The sequence below is a fragment of the Pelmatolapia mariae genome, linkage group LG15, assembly GCF_036321145.2.
Source record: "Pelmatolapia mariae isolate MD_Pm_ZW linkage group LG15, Pm_UMD_F_2, whole genome shotgun sequence".
NCBI lineage: Eukaryota > Metazoa > Chordata > Actinopteri > Cichliformes > Cichlidae > Pelmatolapia > Pelmatolapia mariae.
The window spans coordinates 4,063,363-4,084,001 of record NC_086240.1 but is presented as its reverse complement, the minus strand read 5'-3'; the positions used below and the strand labels follow the sequence as shown (position 1 = coordinate 4,084,001).

General features: G+C 42.0%; 1 protein-coding gene across 2 annotated transcripts in view; it reads left to right on the top strand.

Annotated features, from left to right (window-relative positions):
* The window catches only part of LOC134642943 (kelch-like protein 29), a 264,213-nt gene that overhangs the window by 208,470 nt on the left and 35,104 nt on the right, over nucleotides 1-20,639 (top strand). For both annotated transcript variants that reach the window (XM_063495042.1, XM_063495041.1), the window contains one exon: nucleotides 3,437-3,617. In XM_063495042.1, the coding sequence (XP_063351112.1) occupies nucleotides 3,437-3,617 (181 nt within the window). The remainder of the gene's footprint in view (nucleotides 1-3,436; nucleotides 3,618-20,639) is intronic.

Sequence of the window (20,639 nt, the reverse complement as noted above, 5' to 3'; positions counted from 1 at the left end):
ATTACTAAGCGTGAATTAAATTCTATCATTGTGAGCATGTTTAGCTCAAATAACTATAGACTCTAATCATCCCACAGCCAGTTCCTCTCGTGATTTATTGTGTGGAACAATATTGATTATTGTCAAACCCAGGTAAGGGCAGACTTAATGGATTTTTTTGGGGGGGGAGGGAGTCATTTACACCATCTGTTGAGACGTGCTTTAGTGCCATTAACTGCAACGAGCATGTAATAACAAAAAAAATCCCACCTCAAGTTCAGTTTCAGAGTTCATTTTCCATCTCATCAAATGCAGTGGTCAAATCAACTTAAGCATGCAAACTTCAACTTTTTAATCAGCACAGACGAGCAACAAGGCAAATTGCTGAAGTAGACCATATAGTGCTATATAAGCTGCAGGGTACCGGCTTAATGGACCTCGAGGCGAGATTAGAATTCGCATATAAACTCGAGCGGTTTTGTTTCTTGGTTTTTATGACGCAGCCTGTAGCTGTGTAAATGCTTATGAGCACATTACGGCGTCAGATTAGGAAAGCCAAACATGAGTTAAAGATGGTGATGAATCAAAGTTGTCTTCAAAGTTAACATTTGTGACCTCTTTTTATTATAGATGTTTTTCCTCTGTGGCCACTTTGATTTGGCAGAGTGAATCTACCCAGGCCATTGGTCTCTTCTCTGACCTTTTATGAAACAGTTAAAGAGTTTTAAAAGGGTGGCAACCTCAAAGCTTAGTCACATGTTGCTTTGAAATCCTTGCTCGGCCCTGTGCTGCAGACAACTCAAATGTCTGTCTTTTCAGAGGAGTCGTTTTTATATAGAATGGTTTTTTTTAAATAGACCTTTTTCCTCTCTGTCTGGCTCTGTAGTTGCTGCAGCGTTCTGCAGTTTATTTTGCTCCATAGTGGCACACTGTGCACTCTGCGACTCCCACAATGAGACACGTTTAGGTTGCTCCTCTACCAGCAGACTGAATTTCTGCCTCCATGGTCCATTTGTGCGAGATTCTCGCACGGTACTCAGACCTTCACATTGCACTGTGGAAATGCAACGGGATTTTCTTTTTCCTGCATGCACCTTTTCCTCTCCCTCTTTTCATATAAATGTAAATGTGTTTTTGGGCATTGGAACAGGTCTGCATGTATCCTCTGGGAGTCAGACAGCCAGTGGGGAAATCAGGGTTGTTCTAGCCAGCCAATCAACAGGCTCCGGTCTGTAACCGTCCTCGCACTCTGAACAGGGTCACTGAATCACGGCTGGTGTTACATGTCACATAACACAGCTAAGAGAGCTGCTCTGAAGAGAGCTCAAACAAGTACAGTTTTCTTGGCTGGCTGGATGACTCAGCAGCAAACAACTTTCTGACGGTTCAAGTTGTCCAAGTCTGTCACTACTCCTCTTGAGGGCTGGGGGGTACTTCTATACTTTAACTTCCCTACTTTAAGAGTGATTTTTATTAAATATAAAGGGCTAAAAATCAAATTCAGAAATAGTTCTTTAATCTGAAATTATTTCATTTCTATTTCTAATCTAATAGGCGCAGGTACTGTGCAGGTAAAGGAGCCCCTGTTTGTGCTTTCATCACATCTCATTGATGTTGAATCGCACGAGGAAGCACAGTCATCCTCATTTTCTAGCTTTTGTGACAAAACTTTTTCTTTGTGTTTGAGTTGTGAAGTTTGAAGAGAGGAGTGGTGGGAAAGGAGACTGAAAACTTTTCTATGGCACCTTTCGGAAAGTTACAAAGTGTTAAAACATAACAATAACAAAAAAAAATACATGTAATAGAAGTAAAAAGAAACCACTATATTAGATATAAACTCAATTTCATTTCATTTATTTAGATAGCACCCAATCAACACAACAGTTGCATCAAGGCGGTTTATATTGTAAAATCAGATGACTCCCTGTGAGCAAGCACTTGGTGACAGCAGGAAGGAAAAACTCCCTTTTAACAGGAAGAAACCTCTGGCAGATCTGCAGTCATCTGCCATGGTGAGGGGTGTGTTTGATGTAAAAGAAGTTGGATAAATATAGGCAATTGTGTAATAAAAAGAAGAAACACAATAAAAGTAAGTATTAGCAAAAGATTGAGAAGCGGATACAGAGTTTATCTGGCTCACATCTCTAGGCAGTAAAGTCCACAGTTTGAGGGTCACAGGGCAGCAAAGGTAAAAAGTCGAGGTGTGGATCTCTAGCAGCGGATGGTCTCGTAGGGAGTCGACAGATTGCAGATATAGGCAGGAGCCGGAGCACTGAAGGCTTTTTGAACACGCAGTAAAACCTTAAAATCAATTCTGAAACTCCAGGGTAACCACTGAAGTGCAGAGAGGATTTCTGTGAGGTGGTTGCTTCGCTTACTGTGTGTTGAAAATCTTGGCAGCAGCATTTTGTAACAGCTGCATTATTTAAATGTTTCACGTGCCGATACCAGATTAAAGTGCATTGCAGAAGTCAAGTGTAGACGAGAGAGAAGCATGGGTGACCTTTTCTAAGTATGCAAGGAAGGAATAACCCGATCTTGGTCAGCTGTCTCGGTTGGCCAAAGCAGCACTAACTTTCCGTCACCTGACCGCTTAAAGACAATAACACAGTCATAAATAACACCTAGGTTGTGGAGCTCTTTTTGAACATTATTAGATGAGGGACTCAGACTAGTGGAGAGATTATTAAGTGCTACAAGTGTTGGGGACTTCAGGGGGCATTTGCAATTACCTTTAATTCGGAGTCGGGAGCAGGAAATTTTTGGACAACCAGTTTTTAATTTAAGCAAAGTAGGACATGATGCATCAACGGCGCCGAGCTTTACTGGGACATACATGTGGGTGTCTGATTTCTCAGGCTTACCATCTGGAAAGCATGAGTACAGTAAATAAACCACTGGGGAACTTCATAGAGGTCAAGAGATGGGAGGCACCTTAAAGCACGGCACAGAAGAGCCGGTCCAAGAGATGAGAAATGTCGTAAAATCAGGGGTGAATCACTTATGCAACACAGTTCTTCGGGCTGCTGATTAAATACTGGTCCGCTGAGCCGAGGTCAAAGAGAAGATCGATGGTTATTTACTTCTTTGTTGAACACAATTGCGATGAAGCCGGTAGTAAGAGGAAAGCTGACTATCACGTTCTTTTAGCGTTAATAAACATGACAATAATGATGGATGCGTGGATGATTTTGATAGTGATGAAATCATCCAGCACCTTCTCACTTTGTTGAAGCACCTGACAGGTCTGGTTTTAACCAGTCATTAATCTTCAGCCCTATAATTGCCACAGCAATAGTTCCACAAACCCCAGCAGCGGCTAATATACACCAAAGCAGAAGATTTAGCCCATTTTTGCTATGACAGAGGAAAACTGAGGAAGACGTGTTTTTTTTTTTCGAGATCCCTTGATCGCCCTGCTTATCAACTCTAATAAACCTTTTTTTGTGCATTGCAGGTGGCACAGAGTCAGGTGTGATGGTGGCTGATGTGTGGTGCTACATGTCTCTTTTGGACAACTGGAATCTGGTGTCCCGGATGACCGTGGCTCGCTGTCGGCACAACAGCCTGGTGTATGACGGCAAGCTGTACACGATCGGCGGACTGGGCGTATCGGGGAACCTGGACCACGTGGAGAGGTAAAAGTCACGCAAAGCACCTCTGTCATGGCTGCCGCATCAGAGCTTGATCAGCGTGGTCAGTAGGGGGATGCTGAGCAGTACAGTTCGAGCAAATAAATATTCACACTGCACAGCGAAACATGGCAGATGATGTGGCATGCAGTAGTGCGGTGCAGCATATTGCAAAAGGGGTTGGACAGGTTTCTTAGCATTTTTTTTCTTAGAGTAAAAAGGTGCAAAGGAATGAATCTGGGCTGGGGCATATTAAAATGGTCACAGCTGTGAGTGGTGTCGCGGAGCAGCACTCGTGTTTGTGAGCGGCGCACGAGTGGGACGATTTGCTTTCTGAGATCGGAGCGGCACAATGTGTCTGATTCCATCCACGTCGGCATCGGCACATTACCGAGACTTTATCTGGAGGTCGTACTTTGTGGCCTGTTCAGCTCGGTCTTCTTTTATGGAAACTCTTCAGCATGAAACCAGAAATAGGCGACGTCGTCAAGCAGTATAATGAAGCCCTACTGGCACGGAACATGCAGACGTTAACCAGATTTAATAGTTTGATTGATCTCATTTTGACTTTTTTTTTTTTTTAACACTGCTCCCTATTTCTTAGTTTACCCTCTAACCTGGGCTGATGAGCATGTTACAAAGCGGGGAGAAGGGGAGGGTTGCCTCCTTTGCTCGACAGAGCAAGATTAACCAAAGCAATCAAAAGAACATTACTGAGTATATTAGAGCAGGCCGCTGTCGCTCATTACCTAGCAGCTCAATTGATCTCCGAAGCTTCTCGCAATGCACAACAGTCCTCCAAATGAAACAGCCTAATTTGATATTTCCCCATAATGCTGCCATACAGTGTCGTTATGACAGGGGGGAGATGGAATATTTGCCCCGTAATGGAAACGCATTTGATTCCTCCGTCTCTGAGCTGCTTAATTTGAGAGCTGCCGATGCATCTAGGGCATTCGAGGCTCCAAAGAAATCACTGTTTCACAGTGCGATGTGCCCGTGCGCGTTTCTCTCTCTGTGCCCTGGTGTGTGTTTTTGTGCAATCATGAGAAGCTTCTGTGAGGCCCACAGCAACTGGACTCAATCATCAGCACCGTGAAACTTTAACCTACTTTGCCTCTCTCCAAGAACGACCAGAGGCCTCCTCTGCTTGTTGTTAGTGCTCCACTGTTGCACTGTAGCAGACCGTGCAAGCTACAGAGAAATAACACATGAACACACTCACTACACAAAAAAAAGAACAGCTGAAGTTTGAATAGTTAAAAGGGAAATGCACGGGTTGCGCGCTGAGGCGAGGCATTTGTAGCACGAGGTCAAGGTTGTTTTCTCTGGCCATGTCATATAAACGCCAGCAGGTCTCTGAAGCAATTGTCAAGGCAATCAACGGGCTTGTTTCTAAGCAACCCGGGTTTTAATTTTGTCTCCTTTTAAGACTGTTATGTGGAACAAGTAACAAAGTCACAAGGTCCAAGGGTTCACTATACTAGGGCCAGAATTCCTATGCTTATGTTTATGCGTTAAGAAGGGTCGTACATAAAGAACTACCTGTGGTAGCATGTCGAGGGAATATCAAAGACAGACTTGCCTGTGGCCATCACACTAACGCTTGACCATGACAGCATTTTTTGTTGTTTTTTTTCGTCTTTTTTTGTGTGTTTGTCTTATAACAAAAATGATCTTGAGCTACACAAAGCGCTCTTGCACACTTTTCACTCATTCACATACAGTGGGGTATGCACTGTAAACAGGAAGCAGCTGGGTGCTTCGGGGAAAGACATGTTTTGACTGATAAGACCTAGCCAGGTAGCAAACAGGGTATCTGTTATCGTTTCCAAAAGTCTCCTTTTCTGTCCTGTCTACGCAGCCACACTGCAAACAGAGTTTCCAAAAACAGAGTTTTAGAATAAATTTAGAAGCTTTCCAAACGAAGAAAAGAAAGACGATGTTTTCAGTGACCTGAAACTTCATTTGCATTTAGACAAAGGGCCAGAATGCATTAAAAGAGCTATTTTTAAAGATACCTGCTTACGGTACTCGTAGAAAGTCTTGAGCTGCCCCTTATTTCTTTACATTTTGCTTCCAGGAAGCCAGACTTTGTGGTCTTGCGCAACAGTACTCCAGGCTTTCTGACGGTCTTACTTTAATTCTTTTGTGTTTTAAATTAAAAAACAAATAATTAATAAATGGGAAAAGCATGTGTTACATATCACAGTTCTTCCAGTCCATTATTCCTGCCGAAGTAAGGGGAAATATAACAATTACAGAAGAATAAGTTAAAAAGAGTGCAGATCCTCAGGAGCTAATCACTGTCGCCAGCTTTTTGAGTGTGTTTCTTATATTCCTCTTGTTGTGGATGTACCTGATGACATTTTTCCAAAAATGTTCCCTCTCACTTCACAAACTTAGTGGAGGATCACTATAAATACATATCGCATATTAAATTCATATTTGCTTCCCGTCCTCAGAGGATCTTTTTTACTCTGTGCCATTACACCTCAATCACCAGCCTTGTAGTTAGCTTTAGGTGTCTATCACCTTGTTGCCAGTTCATCAGTTGCCCTTTCTTCGAACACTTTTGTGGGTACACCTCACATGACCTGCCATTTTGAAGATGCTGTCACCCCGTCATCTAGCCATCTCTGGCCCTTGTTAAAGTATATTTTGTCCATTTTGTCAACTTCAAGAACTGACTGTTCACTTCATGGCTAACACTGTGTATCCCACCCATTTATATTTAGTTATTTACTGGTGGATGGTTTATGCTGCAGTGCATCTGTATATCTCTTATATTTTTAAAGTTTCTGCATGGATTTTGTTTTGTTTTGTTTTAAACGATCTTAATGATTTCCAATCAAAATGTGCTATTTCTATAGTCGCGTAATTTTCTGATTGGTCGTGTTGACTTCTGGCAAATGTCTTTGTCGTCAGCGTTGTTGATTAAAAGGTTGATTAACCAACTGGCAGATATTTGCAGTGTGAGCTGCACCTACATTTCTAAAGACTGGGACATCAAGCTATATTCACTGCAAAGCAATTACTGAAGAACAATAGAGGCAATATAAAGATTATAAGTAAAATAAATAAATAAAATAAATTAATGATAATATTAATATTAATAATGTTTAATATGTCCTTGTAGATATCCAATGAAAGGAGTGAATGGTGATACAGCTAACTCGTCCATAAGCATGAGTGTTCATATTTAAGCCACATTATAAACACCTTTCAGCAATTTTCCTGTCACTTAGAGAAAACCCTGCTTTAAATAGTCTGAGCTGTAAGACCTGTTCAGGAACCACATATCACTTCTGAGTATAATTTGTCTTTAGTGGAAAGTGAAGTAATGAAGGAATAATGTGATAACAAAGACATTTTAATTAGTCGCTTTGTCATGCACTACTAAAACTACATCACTGAGTCTTACTGTCAGCTGATTAATTTCACTTATTAACAACAACTTCACAAAAACCCCTGTATCCCGCCTGAAGCTAGACCTCACGGCTGTGCTGGAGAACTTAAAAAGCAACATGAAAGCAACATGATTTACAGTCATGTGAAAGCAGTTTTCACAGGATCGACGCAGTCCTGTGAAAAACTAACTACACTCATTTCAGTAGCTTGTAGAACCGCCTTTATCGGCAATAACTTGAAGTACTCATTTTCTGTATCAGTCTCTCACATTGTTGTGGAGGAACTTTGGCCTCCTCTTTGTTACAATGTTGCTTTGTTCATCGAGAGCACAGTCCTCCAAAGTATTCAAATCGAGTTAAGTTCTGCGCTTTGACTCTCTCTCTCAGCTATTCTGTTGTAAATTTACTGCTGTGCTTGGGGTCATTGTCTTGCTGCATGACTCAGTTTCAGACAAACTTTAGCTCTCGGACAGATGGCCTCACGTTAGTGTCTAGATTACTTTGGTATGCAAAGAGGTTCATGGCTGATTGGAAGGTGCCCAGGTCGAAAACAAACCCAAACATCATCCTTGCACCAACACGCTTGACAGTTGGTATAAGGTTTTTGGTCTCATCTGTCCAAAGAACAGTCCAAACACTGTTGCAGAAGTCTTGAGGTTTGCTCACGTACACATTTGCAAACCTAAGCTGTCACGTTCTTTTTAGAGAGAAGAGGCTTTCTCTTGTCAACCCTTCCAAATAAGCCTTAGTTATTTGGTCTTTTTCAAATTGTACTGTCATGATTTGTAAGATTTAACATGCTAACTGAGGCCTCTGACTCTGAGATGGAACTTTTATTCTGCTGTGTTGTTACCCCTCAGCCGTAAAAGGGGGATGGGGCCGGCGACGTGGACACCCAAAACCTCAGACGAGTTTGAATCTCAGTGACCTTGACCTCAAGCTTAGATATAACACGTGAATGCTCACGACCAACAAACTTCCAACACTTCTGCTTTTACAGAGGTGCTCAACATCTGCCTTCTGCTTACCCTCATAATTCCTATGGAAACAGTAAAGATGTTTTCCCGTGACTATATCCTCTAATTCTGAAATAAGAAGTAAGCACACAGGAGAAAACTGAATCCCTTAGCATTAAATACACTGTAATCCATTTCATTAGCGTTTTGCTGCAACAGGATTACAACTTCTATTTTAACCAGTAGCTCATAGTATTAGCAATATTAATAATATTAGCAAAAACTAGCTTTACAATAAGACTTCTGATGTAGAACTGCTACACAGTCCTGTAGCTCTTATAATCAGGCTGTAATTGCCACTTGTGGCGATTCTTTAACAAAAGTTCTGATGCGTTCTTCTCACTTGAATTTCATGTGAGTTGCGAAACGCAGGCTTTGAGTTGGTTATCACAAGTCGACGAGGCTCGAGAAGCCACACGGTAACAGACAGCCCGCTAAATGTGTTTTTCAAAGTTCTTAATACTTTCTTAAAATGCTTAAACAATGTGAAAGAAACTATGTGGGGACAAGTTTTGGAGCTTAATACTGCAGCTTTGTTTTGCAGAGGAAGGATGAGCAATTTCAAAGATTAAGGAGGATTTGTGAACAACAGGCAGCTGGTCTGTCAAATCAACTCAAAAGACAGATGCTATAAGTCATACACAGTCTCAACAGCTTGGTGAGGAGCTTGACAGATTAACAACAGCAGTTTCATAAGACTCATAAACAGGATTCTAATTCTTCAAATTGCTTTTTTTTAAAAAAAAAACAAGGTGCAGGCCAGAGGCACCATTAGAAAGATTAATTCCTCTGAAAATTCAAGTTGACATAAAAAAATTTATTTCCACTGTAAAAGCAGTAAAACTGGGCTTTTTTAAGCTTTTGAACTTACATGAAGACCTCCACAGTTCAAATCAGCCTCGTCTTTGTTTTGTTTATCACTTACACTACTATAATATCCTATCTCGGGTGCTACATCGTGGTTGGAGGGGGTGCGGGGGGGCACTTAAAATGTGATATTTTAATAGAGTGTACATATGAATTATTGCATTTGTCTCACAGGCCAGGAAATGATACAGCTGAAGATTATTCAGATCATTTCCAGGCCATTTCTGAAAGCATTTGTTCCTCTCTGCTTTGATAAATGAGCTCCATTAACTGCTGATCCTTGATTTTTGCAGCTAACCACTAGATTTGGCAGGTGTGGCCCTGCTGTGAGTCGCAGTTGGCTCTACTGCAGCTCAGTAACTGTGGGGCCAAAACTCCAAAGATAGTAGAGACTTCAACGGGGAGGCAGCCAGTCCGCAGCAGGACTAAATCCTGGCTGCTGGAGATAAGGTAGCTGTTGCTCAAACACTTTTTTTTTCTTGCCTCTGCAAGGAAGAAGAACTGCACACATCTGAAGTACACTTGTAGTATGGAGAGTTAATAACATTCAGAAATCATTAGTCAGTGTATGTGAATAGCTGCCTTGTTTAATATGCAGATGGCTGGTGGGGATTGTATGTGAAGGCTGCAGAATGGCACGAAACGATGCGACAGCAAGAGCTGATTTGCTCCACTCGTAGACTGATTGATGCAGAGATTGTTTACACACGCAGCCAGTCTTTTTTCATTATGCATGAGTCTGCATTCCTGCCTGCACTTGTGTGTTCCTTGAGTATATGTACATATGTATGCACACGTGTGTGTGTGTGTTTATTTGTTTGTCTGCATATGATGTCTCATCCAGCAACAGCCAAGGTCTCTCACCTTCCAGCTCAGGCTCTGAACACTCTGACACATCATTTGCAGTCCGTCCTCTTTCCCTGCGCTCCCCATCTCCCCATCCATCTCACTGAGGGTTTCACGCTCCTAACCGTGAAATTCACCCACATTCACAATTATGTCTTCAATCAGAGCCATCTCAAAGCTAGTAGGATAAAGCCTTTCCTTGGGAACGGCAGGAGGTCCAAATCAACACTCAGAGGACTGAGCTGGCTTATTCCTTTCTCTGCTATCTGCGCTAATGACTGACAGACTTTTAGAGGTGGGAGCCGTTGAGTTCGGGAGGCTTTTAACTTGCAATCAGGTATCCCGGGCCCGCATGCTCCTTAGCATGTTGATCCTTTGGCAAACCAAAATGATTGCAGACATTGAATAATTCATGGCTGTCTAATAATGTGTCAATCACGGATGGTTTTGTTTTATTTATCACGCACTATGAACAGGTTTGTGCGTCCTCCAAGCTCTATTGCAAGTTAATATTGCATGAAGACTGCCAGCAACATGACGCTGAGTACAGCAACTAGCTTTTCTCATCAGGGATGTTGTGCTGTTTGGCTAAACAAGTCTGAAGGAGAGAGGAGGCTTTTTTTAATAGCTTTTCAAAATAAAATGACCTTTTAAATTGTGCATGCGCCTGTAAAATCTGCAGTGAAAGAGCTCCATTGTTCGTATCTTGTTTTTCAGGTTCATTAACATTTGTTGTGCTGTAAAAGAAACATCGCCGCACTTCACCTACGTGTGTGTGTGTGTTTGTGTGTGTGTGTGTGTGTGTGTGTGTGTGTGTGTGTGTGTGTGTGTGTGTGTGTGTGTGTCTGTGAGAGAGAGAGAGAGATTATTCAGACGTCAGTCACTGAGCACCGAAGGTCAGGACTGCGTTTTCTCCCATCTCCGTGACGGGTGCCGAGCTCCTCTAGTGCAGTCAACCTTGGTTTGACTCAACCACTGTCTTTTTCCTACCCTTGATAAAAATCCTCCTCCTTCTATTTTAAGTTTGACTTTTTCCATTAAGTGCCGCTATTCTTTCGACCAGCATAATGGGGCATTTCAAGAATGTTGGCTTAGTCTGGCACAGGAGGCAAATTGTAACGCCTCGACAACCTTACAGAGGAGTGCTGAATAGCTCTTGGGAAATTTCATCAACTCGAGCATGACCAAGAACATACAGTGAGATGGAGACCCCAGCGGGAGGTTTTATCATACCTCACACTGAACACAGTTTAAGTCTTCTGTGAACTGACAAGTCCCTTAAATACTTGATGTCCCCGGGAAAAAGGTCCTCTCTTCTGCATCCTGCTCTGCAGAAGGAGGCTTCGGCTGCTGTTTGAGTCACAGTCAGGCAGGGTTTTCCCCACATAACAAAAGCGTCTTCTTTTGTTTTTGCAAGGCTCCAATCTGTTCACATTTTCTCACACATCCTTCCACCTACATTTTAGCTCTTACTCTCAGGATGCGAGCACGCTCATTCCATGTAAATACTGACAAGCTGGATTCGGGTGCAGTGACTTGGGAGATTGAGGTCCTCCTTTGTCCGTTTTAGCTTCCTGCCCAACAGCACTCTCTTTTGGAGATTTTGGGGAAATAACCAGCAGGGTAATGATGCTAATAACAACAGAGCGTCCTGCAGCTCCGCAGCCCCAGGCATTCAGGACCCTGCGGTGAAGCAGGCAGGAAAGAGGGGAGGAGAGAGACAGAAGAGGAGTGAGTCGAAAAGAGTTTAGCAGTGCAGCGCCAACGGGAGAAGATGAGAGGGGAGTGTAGACGCAGCAGCCCCAGGTGGGCCTATGAGCGCTGCACCATCAGTCACAGTGGAACCAATGGGCTTGTGTGAAGAAACCCTCTGCTCTCCCAGACCCTCCAGCCTCTGCACAGAAATAATGAACTGACGGGCTGCTGCGTCTCCTATACGTCCGCATGCATGTTGCTGTGTGGCTCTGTTTCTGCATACTGGGTCAGACGGCGCCTGGGGCTAGCTTTGGAGGGGGTGGGCCGATGGTGTGGGTTGAGGGGGTGCAACCACGCGGCGTGCCACTGTGGTCGAAGGGGAGACAACGGGATCCCAGAGCCCCCTTGCTGAGGCAGTTTCCCCCCCGCAGAGCAAATCCCCGCTCCTCAGGATTAACCACCTTCACAGCGCATTGCTCCTACTGCACATGGGCTCAAACTTCAGCCTCACCCCTCCATTCACGCTCAAACACAAGCCCTCATGGCCCCTCTGTGGTACCCGTGACCCCTTCCCAAAGGGTCGCTGTGGATTTTCTTCTTCTCATGACTCTCCCAGTTCCCATGCAAGCAGTAGCTCATTTACAACAGATACTGTTTACTTGAAGAGTTCAGTGTGTTTTTGCTCAGATTTAATTCCAGAACAGCAGGAAAATCTATTTGCATACAGCTTAGCTTTCTGAAGTGAAATTAGGCTGCATTACCACCAATTGTTGGGTTTTTTGTTGCTTTTGTTTTTTGTCTTTTAAGTAAATTAATCACTTTGTTAGGTACTAATTCAGCTTCTCAAACGTGGAAGTTATACCTGCATGTATGCAGTTTTTGTACACAAACAGGCCTTTGGCAATGTTTTTCCAGATGTTTACAGAAAGGTTCGTTTTCCTATTTACAGTGTTCTGCGTGTACACAGTCATTTTCCAGCTCTGTGGAAGTACTTTGCTGTATTTTTCAGGCTCTGAGAAAAAATGCAAGGGAGACCAAATCAGGCAGATCATCACATCTCTCTCATATTTCTCCCTCTCCGTGCCTCCTCCTCCCCCCCTTACGGTTTCCACTTTTAACTGCAATCTCCAGCCTCTTCTGCACCTTGTGTCCCATTGCTCTCTCTGTCTCTTTACAGTGCTGATTAGGTGGGCAGGAAGATGATGGGTGTATTTGGGGCCTTCGAGGCCGGCGATGTCGTATCTGTCTGACATGCTCGAGCAAAGACAGTGTCTCCTCTTCATTGTCTTCTAATGGGGCACCGGGGTCTCTGAGACAGGGAGGTAGATGGCGCATTGCGTGTGTGTACGTGCGTGCACATGCGCGTGTGTGCATGACAGTTACAGAGAAACATTGGTGACTGGTGGCAGGTGTGCCCGAGGATGGTATTAGGGAAAGGCATGAGGAAGACTGCAGGTAATGAGTAGTACGAGCTGTATGTGCTTCTGCCTCACTGATAAACGATGGTCTGGCACTTTGGACAATTTTCAGCCTTTACCAACAGGCGAGCCATTTTTCTCTCACCTTTTTTGCTCCTGTGCTTTTTTTCCCTCCTCTCTCGCCTCTTTTTCCCTCTTTCGCTCACTTCCTTCCATCTTTCACTCCTAAAGACATCCAGACACACATTAATAAAACGTATATTCCGTTTGAGCACTTGCTGCATAATTCCTACCTAGTTAGACAGGTTGCAGCAGAATGTTTGCTGGCTAATTATCAGTGGTTAGGCTGTGACAGATGCCGCCATGATGGTTGGCAGCCAGTTCAGTGTCCCCGCTCAGGAGGAAGCAACAGCTGACCTTTAGAAAGCATAGGCTGGCAAGGCAAACCTTTGCAATATCCAGGCACCGCGCCTCCCCAGGACACAGGGAGGGATCGACAGTGGAGGTGGAAGGGTTAGTTGTTATATATAGATTTGTCCTGAGTGTATTTGTGTGTGTATGTGTGTGTGTACGGTCAAGGTGAGGGGTTTTCACATCAACAAAGGATAAGCACAAACACAGTGCTATTTTCAGCTTTTGTCCAGGTCTCTCCAGCGCGCGTGTGCAGCATATACAGCGTGCTCAGTGTGAACGCCTTCATCTATTGTCGAAGTAAGATGCAGACAGGAATTTGATAAAATTCAACTTCGGTTGATAAATACAACCGAAGTTGAATTTTGTGGAGCCTTTGTGAGCCTTTGTGAAGCTCCTTTTTGACACGAGTATTTTGGCTATTACACTTCTAGTGTTTTGAAAGTGAGCGTCGTGAGCAAGGTGCGGATATGAATCAGCTGCAACCTTCAGTGCTGAAAAATGACACCAACATGGAGTGTCATTTATCTTTTTTTAGTAGCTCGTTCCAAAAGTGAGTCAGTTCCATTGAGAACCATGTTGATAAAGCCAACTTTACTGCATTAAAAAGCATGTTTGCGCCACGAGTCATGTGATAAATGTAGCTTTTCCATTCATAACAACTCTACGGCAGGTAAATTATTTATAACCCAACCATCTGGACAGTAGAGTAGGGACATGACCCCTTTGATTGACAGGGGTGTTGGAGCCAGTCAGTGTCTTCTAGGCCTCATCGCTGCTAATTGGAGTCATTTGACTGGACAACTCATCCGTGTTTGTGCTGCTGGTGTCTTTGGAGCAGTTTTAATGAAATTAACTGACTAATAACGTGGCTGAAGTTTGCACTTTTGTTTTGGTGACTGGTGTTTTATTAGTAATCTATTAGTCTGTTGTTCAGCACTGTAGTTAGCAGTATGTGTCTGTGCATTGCACCCATACAGGCCATGGGTGCTTGTCAAACCTACCATCTCTTCATCCAACCATTTAAATTTCTGGCTCTAAAAATCCACCCAGTCAAAAGCATCCAAAGGTATATTTTAAAAAGTAGTGGGTGACAGCTACTCTCTCTTTTTCTGTTTATGGTCAGGACACCGCCCGCTCAAACTATAGCGATTTGTTGATCACAGCCTCAATTTACAGTTAGACCCTGAAGTTTTAACTGTGACTTTTTTTTCAGTTTTTTCCTCTGTTCACCAGCACAGAAATCAATATGTGATTAAAGTGCAGACTTCCAGCTTTAAGGGGTTTAAAAATAAAAAGCGTTGAGGAATTACAGCCATTTTTATACATAGTGTCCCATTTTTAGAGGCTCGGGTGACACCAGGTGAGCGACTTTACATTGAAGAACATCCCATTTCTTTGCCTTGAGGAACTCTTGGGTTGCTTTTTCAGTAAGCTTTGGACCCTCATCTACTTGCGCTGTGAAGTACTGTCCAGTCAGTTTTGCATTTGGCTGAATTTGAATCTGAACGTGCACACTTCACAATTTATCCTGCTGCTTCTGTCAGCAGTCATGTTATCAGTAAACACTAGTGGCCTGATTCCACTGATAGCCATACTCCACCATGTTTGACAGATAATATGGTATGCTTCAGACCATGAGCTGTTTCTTCCCCATTAGAGGTGGCAATACAGCCTCAAAATTATGTCACAGTATTTCAAGTAAATTTGCAATGATGATAGTTCTGACGATAGGAAAAAACATTTTATCTGTGATTGCAGCTTGCAGGCAGCAGCATTTATTTATTAGTGCAAACAAAATGAATGACATTTTCCTCCTTTTCCACTGAGCGACTGTCATTGATGACTGAAAGAGTGAATCTGTTGCCATGAGCAGCCGTTAGGATTATAGTCTAATATCAGCAGTATAGGTCAAATGTAAGCACAAAAGTAGTTGAGAAAGTGTTTCCCTGAGATTTTAAGTAAAAGAACAACATAACTGCTCAAAACTTTAACAATAACTAAAGTTACCTTGTAACTCTACGCGAGCCTGCATAGATTTGTCACATAATAAAAATGAAGCAGAAAAACATTTTCTACCTGAGAGGTTGAAAGTTGGGTCGAGCGTTTTAACCAGTTGCTTAAAGCTCTGTTTTTCCACCATGTAACTGCATCAGTGATTTCCACCCACCGTTTGCTCTTCCTGTCATATGGAGTGCAGCTAGTGAGGGCTCCAGACGCGTCTTTGGGTTGTTTGTTTACTTTTGGGTCACAGATCAGCAGCTGCTAGTTTCTCATACTCGTGTGCCTTCATAGCCTTAAAGTGGTGAAACAAGTGGTTGTTTCCACCTGTAGCAGGAACAATTTTCTTGCATACTTTTGCAAAGCCTTGAGCTTTGTTTGAGGTTACTTAAGTAGCTCCCTTTATTTTCCCCGTGACGCACAGCTGCTGTCAGCAGCCTCGTCTCATTGTAGTTGTGTGCACTAGGCAGCGTAAACGCATGATGATGCTACATTGATTATGTAATATGACACATTCATATCATGTAAAAATGCATAATTTATATACAGACACTATGATATGGCACACTGCTATTCTCCATACTCTAATTTCTGTCAAAGTTAATCTGAATTCCTAATCTGATACTTTTGTTAAACCTCTTGAATCAAAGCTGAAAGTCGCGCTTTCAATCACATTATGATTGATTTTAATAAAAAATCCTCTGTGTTGGTGCACAGAGGAAAAAGTGCAAACACAAAAACCCTGTCATTGTCACAAAACTGTACACTTCACTGAACCATAGTTTAGAAAATAAATGAAATAAAATCATTAGAAAAACATTTAATGATATTCAAAACTAAATGAGTATAGGCTCCTGTGATCTGACCACCTGCTGTGAAATGTGGATTTTCATTGGCTTCCCTTTTTAGACCAGAGCCACATCCATCTTTTACGTACAGTCTTTCATTCTCTAGCTTTTAGTATTCCCTCTAATTTTTTTTTAACAATTACATGGCTAATCATCTCCTCCCTTATAATACACGGCATATTCAGTGTCTTCCTCTAAACCAACTCAACATTGTTAGCTGATTTTAATAAAAGAGACTAGCAGGAGCACTACAGGTGTCCCTCAAACCACCAGTGCTTCTGGATGAGAACAACAATAAAAAAGAAAATAGAATTACGGCTAAAGCATGGCATAAAAATCCAGGTCCTAGCACTCAAGGTTGTTTTCAACATGTAATAAAAGGCCATAATTTCAGTGAGTTGGAGACAAAAAAAATATACCAACACACATTTGTGCCTTTTTCAGAGTGTAGAGGCATAAAGATACCGGCAATGGCAATCATAATTTCACTCACCACGGGTGCACAATTCAAGTGCATGCATCATTTTCTTTCTAGCCTCTAGGGGCAGTGATGAGTATGCAGCGTTTCTCTATTTAAGCTAAGAGCATCTCACTGAGAGCACACATACTAAGGCTATAAACACTTTTCTTACTAAGGATGGTGTTGACAGAAGAAGATAAAACCCACAGTACTCTCCTATAGACATATAAATACAACACACTGCAGTCATAAAAATATCAACATACGCCGTAGTAATCTCAGTTTGGAGAAATACCCCTTTGTAAGTCAGTGTTAGTCAGTGAAAGGGACGGACAGGATGAGTCACAATCTTCACCTGTATGGTAAATGGATGGGTTCTTATGTAGCACTTTTCTGCTGGAGCACTTAAAGAGCGTTACGCAGTGTGTCTCATTCACACAAGCATTTTTTTCTGTTTTCTATCACAGTGCTTTCTATGTAGCACTGACACACTCCAGTGAAAACACAGCCATCCCATATTATTATAGCACCTGTATTTTATCAAATACTAAACAGTAGATGAAAAAAAAGGGGCACAGACTGCACACAAATAATAGCTGTAGGCTCTGGATATAAAAAGTAAAGAACACTCAACATGCTTTGGTGGGTTTTTTGGGGGGGTTATTTTAATTTCACTAGTCCACTTAAATTTACCCTTTTTTAAACTTTCAAATCTCTTAGATTCAGTAATAATAGTAATTAATCAAGGTGACCAAACCTTATGCTTTGGCTGCGGCGACTTTTTCCCCAGCAATTTGGATGTTAATTTTAATACTAGCACCACTACTCGCCACCCTGCACCAGCACAGCGCTGCCCTACTTGGCTGCTATCAACACGGGGGCTTACGTCGGTAATGAAGTGGGGTGTCAGTCTTCCATCTTCCATCGAGTTTTGAAGAGTGCGGAGCAGTAATTGGTGTACGACCTACAGCACCGGCAGCACTCATGTCCCCCGTCCTACGTGACATTCCCATCCAATTAAATCTGCGTCTGCACACACATACAGACACTGAAAAAGTGCACACCCTCTCTATTATCGTCGCTCCCTAACTTCTCTTCCTGGTGGCCTTTCAAGGTGCCTTTTTCCATTTACAGGAGTGTTGTGCGGCATATCTGTAGGTTATCTACATACACAATGCGTATGTGTGTACGCGTATCTTGCCAAGTTGCGCGTTGAGGCATTGAGGAAACAGACTTGTGTTCCAAATGAGTTCATTTTCAGGGATTATGGTTAAATCTGTGTGGCCTGTGGATGGATTGCTCTGTCTCACAAGGATTAGCTGAAGGTGACACTGAGGTGGTAGGTCTGCGTCCATCTGTGTTTGTATGTACTCCCATAGTCTGCTCTGTGTGTGTGTGTGTGTGATTGTGTGAGTGAGTGCAGTTATGCATGGTGTGTACAAGTATGTCTGTGTTATTAGCCTAAAATGTTCTGTAATCCATCAGAGTTAATGAGTTGTGTGTGTGTGTGTGCTCTCCTACAGTGATGGCAGTGAAGTGTGTGTTGTGTACGTGGTGTCTTTTGAATGACCTTGACTTCAGTCTGTCAAATGAGCACACTTCCAGGCCGTCCATACGGGAGCAAGACTCCATCAGATCCCCAGATGTCGTAATACACAATCTGTCAGATGTGTGTACGATGAGTAAATAACAAGCAAAACACTGCTGCCCTTGAAGTAAACGAGGAAGATCTGGGAGTCCATGAATGAGCTAGCGTGCCAGAGGTTAAATCAGTGGTTCTTAACCTGAGGGTCAAGAGCCAGTTAGGTTTAAGGCAGGTCACACGGATGACTAAAGGGATCACATAGGGACACAAATTTCCATTAATTATTTCTCTCTCGTGCTTAAATTGTGGCCTTTTTTTATAGCCGTCCTCGAGTAGCTACAACAGAAACTGCAGTTTTAGGTACTTCCACATATTTTTCTGAAGGTTGCTGCTTATTACGAACCAAAAATGTCCAGTTAGCTCTAAACAGTAAGCTGTCATTTCTATGCTATATTGTAATATCTATACTGATTTTCCTAAATGTGGTCCCTGGCATTTGCCAGAAATAAAAGGTAATAAAGACTATAACTAACAATAAACCTAATAAAACTAAAACAGTTTCAAACATAAAAAGCTAAACTGCAACAAGCAATCCCACTCTGGAAGCTAATCTAAGCTAAACTGAATTTGAAAGTTAAAACAAAATAAAAATGCAAACTAATAAGAAAATACAAAACTACAATAACACTGGTAGCACTGGTATAATAGGATCATCCAGTCATCAGCCTCCAATTTGGCTGCCCGTGATCTGTAACCTAGCATAATCGCGCTTTTAGTCATAGCCGCTAGCTGCTACCCTAATAATGACTTCATGTAGCTATCAGGTAATTGCTAACAGTTAAACAGCTAAAATTAACGTGTGTCCTGCCAGGTAATACTTATGATTAGTGTTTAATACTTTATGAGGAATTTCAAGAATAACATCAAAGTGCCGTTCTTTGTTGTGAACATCAACTATTTCAGCTGTTAGCGCTGCAGCAGCGCTATGTGAAGATGTTTGTCATCTGGAGGAGCCAAAGACAGCACTGTGGCAAACAAGTATCTAATCCGACATTCATTTTTATTACTGAATAGTATCAGTTCTTTTTTGACAACCCTACATTGAGGCTAATTTTTCCTCACAGTAACTCCCAGCTGCCGCTAACTGTTAAGTGCAGTCAGGCTAAACTACCATTAGCTTCGCAATCAGGGACTCATTCAGAAAATAATGAAGAAAATGGTCCTCAAAATTATGTTTTATAATGTAACCTCAAAAGATGTTAGATTAGATTTTGCAAAAATTACACATTACAAAACTTAATGCAGTTCATGTTAGACTGAATGACAAAAGCATTACCGTAATTGCAGGATATTTCTCACACATTATGAACTACATGAATACCAACATGAAATGTAAACCGTACATTATTGCATGCATTGAAACATGAATGAATTTTTAAAAAAATATAATTAAATAGATTGGATATTGGCTGTAAACACATTGCCACTTGAAATTTTTTGGCATTTAGTTTGTGATGCTTCAGGATTTTCCTCCTACGGGTTTTAGGTGAGTTTATTTGCACTTACAGATGTTTCCTATAATATGTTGATACATTAATTACGTTTTTACAGGTTTACCCTTTAAGGATGCAACACAAAACCACAGTAGCTTGCTGCTAAGAACTTAGGAAGTACACACAGCCTAATCCACAAGTAATGATGGAAGTTTTTGATGGTGATGTGTTAAGTATTCATTACTATCCTGCCTTAACAGACGACTATTTGTGTTTATTGTCTGCTTGAAGCTTTGGGCGGGTCTTCCTATAGAGTTCTTATAACCAGACATTTACATTTGTGAGGGGTGCTGAGCTCTCTAAGGTAGGACTCGGCAGATTTCACCATCAGACATTGATTAGCAACCTGGGGAGAGAGCACACAGATACAAACAGCTGTCACATGCAGAGAAAATCAACACGGGAAATAGAGGTGCATACAAACGAGTTCAAATTAGTTGTCACAATGCTGCTGTTTTTGTTTTCATGTCTGACAATTTGTGTAGAGTAGTGTTTTTGTGAACTAGAGCTAGCAAAAGATGGGGTTTGTCTGTGTTATTCTTGGCACATTGAAGGCTACGTGTTTATTTTAAGAAAAAGAAAACCGAATAATTGTATTAATGTTAAATTAGTCTTATGCATCTATTTAGTATTTCTCAATGATTACTGTTGACTGCATCTTTATCTAAAAGTCATTTGTCCCTTATTAGCTACATAATGCATCAGTAATGTATTTTATTTTCAGGATTAAGTGTCTTCGTGCTTCAGGAGGCAATTCCAGTGCAGCTGCAGTCGAGTACAGGACCTTAAAATACCCACAGCGAACATGTGGCCAAGACAGCCTCCTTGGGTTAATTGATGCTATATTTCTACGTGTCCTGGTGCAAGGAAAATGTAAGCAAAGAGTGCAAGTCAGACAAGAAGATTGTGATTTGGAGA